This window comes from Diaphorina citri, unplaced genomic scaffold, assembly GCF_000475195.1.
Source record: "Diaphorina citri unplaced genomic scaffold, Diaci psyllid genome assembly version 1.1 scaffold392, whole genome shotgun sequence".
NCBI classification, from domain to species: Eukaryota; Metazoa; Arthropoda; class Insecta; order Hemiptera; family Psyllidae; genus Diaphorina; species Diaphorina citri.
The window spans coordinates 5,003-14,178 of NW_007377827.1; the positions used below are offsets into that span (position 1 = coordinate 5,003).

At 37.4% G+C, this 9,176-nt stretch overlaps 1 protein-coding gene across 1 annotated transcript in view; it reads left to right on the plus strand.

Annotated features, from left to right (window-relative positions):
* The first annotated feature begins 291 nt into the window (after positions 1–291).
* LOC103508373 (tyrosine-protein phosphatase Lar-like) overlaps positions 292–9,176 on the plus strand; it is a 16,252-nt gene continuing 7,367 nt past the window's right edge. The window contains exons 1-5 of the mRNA XM_026822992.1: positions 292–559; positions 1,167–1,448; positions 4,750–4,755; positions 6,091–6,191; positions 8,339–8,489. Of these exons, the coding sequence (XP_026678793.1) occupies positions 337–559; positions 1,167–1,448; positions 4,750–4,755; positions 6,091–6,191; positions 8,339–8,489 (763 nt within the window). The 5' untranslated portion in view covers positions 292–336. The remainder of the gene's footprint in view (positions 560–1,166; positions 1,449–4,749; positions 4,756–6,090; positions 6,192–8,338; positions 8,490–9,176) is intronic.

Consider the following 9,176-nt stretch of genomic DNA (forward strand, 5'->3'; position numbering starts at 1 on the left):
CCTGGATATATTCTGGTTACAGAGCCTGGCACTGCACCACGCGATGTTCAAGTGAGACCTCTGAGTTCCAGCACCATGGTTATACAATGGGATGAACCCGAGACTCCTAATGGACAAATCACAGTAAGTTCCAAGATCATCAGTCATTGACCCAGTCCGTCGTGTCCCACCGCAGTTCAGCATCCCCCCACCCGCGCTGCTCGAAGTCATGCTAGACTCGCCGCTCAATCTGTCCTGCGTCGCGGTCGGCTCGCCCATGCCGTTCGTCAAGTGGCGGACCCAGTCCGTCGTGTCCCACCGCAGTTCAGCATCCCCCCGCCCGCGCTGCTCGAAGTCATGCTAGACTCGCCGCTCAATCTGTCCTGCGTCGCGGTCGGCTCGCCCATGCCGTTCGTCAAGTGGCGGAAAGGCCAGAACATCGAGCTCACGCCGGACGACAAGTTGCCGGTCGGGCGAAATGTGCTGACGCTGGATAGGGTGACGGAGTCCGAGAACTACACGTGTATTGCTGCCTCCGTGCTGGGCGTTATTGAGACGAGTACGATTGTGAAAGTTCAGTGTAAGTATGCCCCTTTGCTTAGTGCCTACAACTATGTAAAAGAAAAAGGAATTATCTTGTGAGAGTTAGGATCAATAAAGAAGATGAGAACGACGGAGTGTGAATATGGTGCAGGAATGGTGCGATTAGAAAAAAAAAAAAAACTTGTTTGAACTTAATCTTACGACTTGCTTCATATGTCTGGCTGTGAGACTATAAACAGGGAGAAGAACTACTAACCCTGACCAGCCTAGCCAGCTGGCAGTTCTTCAAAGGGTTCTCTCTGCTTTTAAAGAACAAGCACAAGTTTTCACGATGGTTGACTGCGGTTCAGGACGAGCCAATGGCTAGAGATCATCACTCCGGTGTATGGCAGAAAAAAAAGAAGAAAAATAAAAGATATCCTTTCTTTATTCTGCCATCACCATTGAGCTACAGCTGAAGCCACTACTACAACAACAACAACACCACCACCAACAAACAACAACATTTACGGCCTAAAATTAGAAGAAAAAAAAAGTCGAAAGAGTTTGCTCTTAGTTGTTCAATCAAACCCTTCCTTATACCTACTTTTTTGTTTCACTACTTCTGTTAATTAAATTAACCCTTTCCTGTTCTTTCTCCCCAGCGCTCCCCGTGGCTCCTCTGGACGTGAAAATCTCGGAAGTGACCGCCACCTCGGTGCGTCTCGACTGGACCTACCCTTCGGAGACCCTTCTCTATTACGTTATCCAATACAAGCCCAAAGCCGCCAACACCCCCTACAGCGAAATATCCGGCATCATTACTACTTATTATACGGTGCGCAATCTGAGCCCGTATACGGAGTACGAGTTCTACATTATAGCGGTGAACAATTTGGGCCGCGGACCGCCCTCGAGCCCGGCTGTGATTACTACTGGAGAGACAGGTAGGTGACTTATTGATGGACAGAATATGTCTTGAATAGTTGTTTGAAGACAGTAACTTTCTGAAGATCTATTCTATTGGGGTTGTCGTTTTCCATACAACTCCAATAGTTAGAATATCCAATAGTACACCTTGTTTATCTTATTTTTCCTGCTAGAATAGGACAGAAAAGTCCTTTTACCCCGGCAATCTGAACAAGGTCTGTATGTAAATGGTTCAAGAGACAGAGTTTGGTTTTTAAATGTTAGACTTAATCGCCGAATTCGCCTAATATAACCGAAAAAACAATTTCTCGGTCTACAAAATGCCGTGGTATTGAGAGACTGAAATTCTTTTCAAAATAGCGCATTGTAGGTACTTACTTTTGTTTCTTTGAAAAGTGGAGGGTTTTTTCTTTGAGATATCAAGAAAATAGGGAAATTTCCCTATTCCAAATCTCTCTCAGAAAGTAGTACCTAGATAGATTTGATTTATATTGTCCAATGAAGAAAACCACTGACGAATTTTTCTGTGTCCTATTTCCCCCCCTTCTTCTCTCCTATGCTACCTTGAACTTTCTGGATGTGTGCAACCAATAACCCCCCCGACACCCAACTTATTTTTGAGGGGTGTTTTTCTAACATTTCCTTCTGTCCCCTCGATAAATTTTGTTACTAATTTTCATCACATGTAAGTAAACGTTATTTTTAGCTAACTTCCCTTTAGGGAAGAGCTATTTTTGAGTTTTGTATTTTGTACGATATTTGTATTGACACACTCTTCTAGATTTTGTTTTGCACTTGGCACCTCTCTTTCACAATTTATTCCTCCTTGTCCTCCTTTTGTTTCTTAGTCCATGTTTCCTCTTCATCCTCTTTTTTTCTGTTTAGATTTTTGGTAGGTATGACTTAATTTTCTGTCTTTCTTTCTCCATCATTCTCTCCCTCTCTCTCTCTCTCTCTCTCTCTCTCTCTCTCTCTCTCTCTCTCTCTCTCTCTCTCTCTTTCTCTTCTCTTGTCCTCATAGATATCTCTCTCTCTGTCTCCATACATTTTGTATTATTTTCTCTTTCCTGGCGTATCTTTTCATTTCCTTTATCTTTTACGACAATGTCATAGAAGACATTGTCACCTGTTGCATCTTTACTCTTCCCCTATGTAGTTTTTGTCCAGTACTCAAAATTCACAATAGATATCAGTTGCGCTTACTTGGGTGATGTTTCAAAGTCATAGAGCATGAAAAATGAGGACCAACGGAGTTTTTTCTTTTTCTTCTACGACTTCTAGATCCCGAGATAAATCGATTTAAAAAATATACCGGTAAATCGTGAACTTTGACGTCACGGCATACGCTCCCGTAGGCGGTGACGTCACATCAAATGTCCCGAGCAAAGCTCCCTCGCAGTTAACACATTAATCTGTTTGTGCGCATGCATTTCTGCGCAATTTATGTTTGTGCGCATACGTTTCTGCGCATCATCTTAAGTCTGACGTCAGAGTTCAGGACTCTGACGGAAAATAAAAATTGAATTTTCGACCTTTTACAGTTATTTTTTCGGAGTTTTGACCTCCGATTTGGATTTTCCCCAACTTTTTACATAGGAATCGACCATTTATTTATAATTTTTACCCATTTGCAACTGCTCCATTCCCATTTAGCTTCTGGATCAAGACAAGAGCACAAAAAAAGTAACCCGTTGAAAGTTGTACCAGTAATAATTGCAAAAAAATTGTAGACTCTGGGAATCGAACTTCGGACCTTCTATACCAAAAATAGTAAAGAAAGGAAATAATCACCCTGTATGTAAGGGGAACAAAGTTTCAAGATGTCTATATTATTTTTCATTATTCGCCCGCCATAATGGCGAAAGAATTTTCATTTTCTCTTGTCCTCATAGATATCTCTCTCTGTCTCCATACATTTTGTATTATTTTCTCTTTCCTGGCATATCTTTTCATTTCCTTTATCTTTTACGACAATGTCATAGAAGACATTGTCACCTGTTGCATCTTCACTCTTCCCCTATGTAGTTTTTGTCCACGAGCACCAACCACTTTACTATTACTAGCCTTTTTGAAATCCACCAAGCACCAAATTTTTGAGCACTTTTGTTTTTTTGTGAACACAGAGTTCTTTTTTGAAAAGAGTCTCTAAATTTTGTTCAACCTCTTGGATATCACAACAAACAATTGGCTTAATGGAACTACATGATTGTTCTACAGTAAATGCCTAGTGTTAAACTTGTTTTTGTAAAAATCACTACTCACAGCACCTTTTTTTTTCAAACTTTAGGATTTTGCATCACATTTTCTTGTAGTTTTGTAAAATGCACCTTATAAGAAGTTTGTCTCAAAAGTACTACCTACCTTTGTAGTTTTTCTTGGATAACAAAAGATGTTATGGAACTACATGATTTTTCTACAGTAAATGCCTAGTGTTAAACTTGTTTTTGTAAAAATCACTACTCACAGCACCTTTTTTTCAAACTTTGGGGTTTTGCATCACATTTTCTTGTAGTTTTGTAAAATGCACCTTATAAGAAGTTTGTCTCAAAAGTATTACCTACCTTTGGAGTTGTCCCTACCTATCTTTTGAACGGTTATGGAAGAGTTTTTGATGTGTGTTCTTATAAAATACCTTACCATTTTCTTGGATAACCAAAGATGTTTTTCTTCCAATTCCATTTACTCTGACTTTCGAGACAAACTGTTCAATGAAGTATCTACTCACATGGTGTTGTTTGTTATTTTTGTACCATCATCTGTAATCTAATCTCTATAGCTTTTAATTACTTCTTCTGTATAGTATGTAAGTAAGTAGATAGTTATCTAATTCTGACATTTAGAATAAGCTGTTCCACGTATTGAACTTAGAAGGAACTTTATTGCCCAAGAGGTTCTCTGCCTTTAGGGGTAGTGTGTTTACTATAAGCTGTAAGGTCCTATTACAAAAGAAGGTCCTATTTAGGCTGGTAATGGACTGCTATTTAGAGGATTCCGTCTTCAGACATACAATAAGATTTTAGTCTGGAACATCTGACTATAAGGGCTTTCTGACAATTTTGGTCTTCCAGCACCTGTCTAGACCTGTCTATGAACACCAATCATAGCGTAAGAATCAATACTAAGAATTAATAGGTCTTAAAAAATGTCCAATATAAGAAATCACCCAGTTATTTTTTCTGGAAATGGGTTCTTTTTCTTTATTGAACCTTTCAAAAACAATTATAGTGGATTCTAATTTGCCTCATTTTCTTTTTCCCTCCCATTTCTATTTTTTTGCTCTCCAAATCCAAATCATTGCAGCTGAATTTTCTCCTGGAGGTTCCAGTAAGTATGATTCTGTTCTTAGAACCCTGTTCTGGTCATATCTGTAGCACCATTGTTTGTATTTGCGGCATTGATATTGTATTATTTGTTTATGTGTATTTAGTAGTTTTTTTCGTAATTATTATTTAACTGTAATTTTCGAATTTATACTTTAATTTTGTATAATATTCCTCTAAGATTCCAGTATATGTATGCCATTCCCCGCAGCCTAACCCCAGTTTCCAATTTCCTATGACTTATGATTCAATTCTAATTTTCGTAAATAATAAAATAATGTTTTATTTTGCTTTTCATTTATTTACATCCCCTTAATTATTTTACCCTTTACTCAGGTTTCATATGGAATGAAATTAAAGACCTAGCAACTAGCAACTCATTTGTTTTTTATTTGGCACCGTTGATTTTGCATCCACACCCATAATAATAGATATAGTATTCTTTAGTTTATTGTTCCCCTTTATTGTGTGACTAATTTTTAGCTGAATTTTTTTTTAGGACTATATTTTGTTATTGTAAAGGGTGTCCCAATAAGAGCGCAAGATATAATTGTTAAATAAAGCATGGTTCTCCGTGGAATAAAATGGACTTCTTAGATGATTTTAAAAGTAAACATTCTGAAATTTTGTATGGAACCATAATCGGACAAATAACTTCCTCGACTTTGATGGTACATTCGTTTCCTTTTGACAAAATTTTCGATGCCAAATTCGAGGAAACCAGGCTGTATCTCGTTGATGCAACTTTTAATTTCACCTTTCAATGCTTCAAAGCTTGTGGGTTTGTTGTTGTAAACCTGTGACTTTAGATGCCCTCACAAAAAATAGTCTAGGGGGGTAAAATCATGATCGTGGAGACCATTTTTCGTCAGAAAAACGGAAAATGTATTACGACAGTATTACGACTAGGAAAATGTTAGCGCAAAAGTGATAATGTGTCGATTTTATTATGCTAACGCGTTGTTGAACAGTTTTAGACTCCATGATGACTAATTTTGATATGTTTACAATCAATCTATCAAAGATCGGGCAAGATAAAACAACGCATAACAAAGTTATGACCCTTTTAAATCTTGCGTTCTTATTGGGACACCTTTTATTGTCACAGAGTAGTTACTTGAAGTGTGTGAGTAGCGGTCAGTGGCAGCCACTCTAATGACCACTAGGTCACGGAGAATGGTAGAAAAGTTTAAATATACTCGTCCATATTGTGTTTTTTCATTAGACTTACTTTATCATGGACAGATGGACACTCGTTGCTTTGTTGAAAGCCCAGAAGAGGTTTTTATAATATTATGTCCTCTTCCTCCGCTGATTCCTGGATATATTCTGGTTACAGAGCCTGGCACTGCACCACGCGATGTTCAAGTGAGACCTCTGAGCTCCAGCACCATGGTTATACAATGGGATGAACCCGAGACTCCTAATGGACAAATCACAGTAAGTTCCAAGATCATCAGTCATTGACCCATTTATAGATAATACTAGCTGAATTCCGTCGCTTCGCTCCGGAATCCCGCTAGTTCATCCCGAGGCATGGCCAAACTTGTGTTTCAATCGCTAAATCTGCAAATGGGATCTTGCCAAATTTTTAAAGTTCATTTTGAGCTTTTTCTATGATAATCAGCTTTGATTGGCTGTTAATAAAATGGTTATCCGTTTACATACGTCGGATTTAATTCCTTTTTTGCACTTTGAACAGCAATATCTTTTTTCTTTCGACACTAACATATTTTGTTTCCTACTCACATGGTGTTGTTTGTTATTTTTGTACCATCATCTGTAATCTAATCTCTATAGCTTTTAATTACTTCTTCTGTATAGTATGTAAGTAAGTAGATAGTTATCTAATTCTGTCATTTAGAATAAGCTATTCCAAGTATTAGAAGGAACTTTGTTGCCCAAGAGGTCCTCCGCCTTTAGAGGTAGTGTGTTTACTATAAGCTGTAAGGTCCTATTACAAAAGAAGGTCCTATTTAGGCTGGTAATGGACTGCTATTTAGAGGATTCCGTCTTCAGACATACAATAAGATTTTAGTCTGGAACATCTGACTATATGGGCTTTCTGGCAATTTTGGTCTTCCAACACCTGTCTAGACCTATCTATGAACACCAATCATAGCGTAAGAATCAATACTAAAAGAAATCACCCAGTTATTTTTTCTGGAAATGGGTTCTTTTTCTTTATTGAACCTTTCAAAAACAATTACAGTGGATTCTAATTTGCCTCATTTTCTTTTTCCCTTCCATTTCTATTTTTTGCTCTCCAAATCCAAATCATTGCAGCTGAATTTTCTCCTGGAGGTTCCAGTAAGTATGATTCTGTTCTTAGAACCCTGTTCTGGTCATATCTGTAGCACCATTGTTTGTATTTGCAGCATCGATATTGTATTGTTTGTTTATGTGTATGTAGTAGTTTTTTTTCGTAAATATTATTTAACTGTAATTTTCGAATTTATACTTTAATTTTGTATAATATTCCTCTAAGATTGCAGTATATGTATGGCATTCCCCGCAGCCTAACCCCAGTTTCCAATTTTCTATGACTCATGATTCAATTCTAATTTTCGTAAATAATAAAAATATTTTATTTTGCTTTTCATTTATTTACTATTCATTTATTAAGGGTATAATTATTTTAAAAGGTTTCATATGGAATGAAATTAAAGACCTAGCAACTAGCAACTTATTTGTTTTTTATTTGGCACCGTTGATTTTGCATCCACACCCATAATAATAGATGTAGATGTTCTTTATTTTGATGTTCCCCTTTATTGTGTGACTAATTTTTAGCTGAATTTTTTGTAGGACTATATTTTGTTATTGTAAACTTGTAAAGGGTGTCCCAATAAGAGCGCAAGATTTGATTGTTAAATAAAGCATGGTTCTCCGTGGAGTAAAATGGACTGCTTAGATGATTTTAAAAGTAAACATTCTGAAATTTTGTATGGACCCATAATCAGACAAATAATTTCCTCGACTTTGATGGTACATTCGTTTCCTTTTGACAAAATTTTTAATTTCAAATTCGAGGAAATCAGGCTGTATCTCGTTGATGCAACTTTCAATTTCACCTTTCAAAGCTTGTGGGTTTGTTGGTGTAAACCTGTGACTTTAGATGCCCTCACAAAAAATAGTCTAGGGGGGTGAAATCATGATCGTGGAGGCCATTTCTCGTCAGTATAATTGTTCCGTTGGAAGAAATTGTTACAGAAAAAAAGAAAGCTAATGAGGTGCTTTAACCGTTAATCGATTACAAGAAAGCTTTTGACAACGTCAAAGCTTTTTCAAAACTTTCGCCCTAAATAACGGCCGAACCGTACATTTCTCGAGTATGGGCCCCAGAAGAGTTTTAATCTACATTTTATAAAAAAAAACCTCTCTGCAAAATTTGGGCAAGCTGGGCCGAAAACCAAAGTCCTGTAATATTTTGAAATGAGTTAGGGGTGCCTCAAGGATGCATCTTTTCGCCTGTCCTCTTTATCATAACTACAGTCGCTTTCAGCTTTCAAAATTGTTCTTCCCCTGTTCCTCTACTTCCTCTTCTAATTTACACGTTCTAATACAAATCTCTTTCTTTCTTTCAGGCCAAACATCATCGGCGTATTGGCCTGGTAGAGACCTACTCATTGACCGGCCTCTATCCCAACACCCTGTACTATATTTGGCTCGCTGCTCAATCACCTCGGGGTGAAGGGGCAACTACTCCACCTATCCCCGTCCGAACCAAACAGTATGGTAAGACCCCTGGTTTTGGGGAGCAAGCGGTGTGCAATAATGCGTGCACCGAAACTGGTACCTTTTGTACTCACTCTTTTTTAATATGTAGGGAGTTTTGTAGAATTTTTCAACCTATTGAACGTAGGTATATTAGGAGTGAATTTTCAGTAGGGAACTATCTAGTTTTGCATGCAGTTTTTTACACCAAGTAGGAAGTTAGGTTGTAGGGCCCAATTTGAAAGCACAACTCTTCACACATTCTCACCTTTTTGGTTGTTTTTGTATTTGGATTAATGTATAATACACATCTGATTTTTTCTTTTTCCGTAGTTCCAATCACCTGTCAAAGATTAGCAGATAGTCTAAATCTTATTATTATTATGTTAAGGCGGTCTCTTCCTGATCCCTAATGTGCCGCGTCCATTTTAGTTTAGGACTATTGCACTGAAAAATCTTACTGTGAGATCTTTTAAAATCTTGCGGTGATATTTTTTTAATATGGTTGTTTATCTTGACCTTTGCAAATTATAGTTTTCTTCTGAAATTTATTTTGAGATTTTCTTAGGCTTGAAAATCAATCTTTTTTTTTCGACTTCTTTGGTAAAAATACAGCCGTCTTTGATTCAGTGATTGGAGCTTACACATACGAAAGCAAAAATATCTCAAGATCAAAAAAAAAAAAAAAAAAAAAAAAAAAAAAAAACC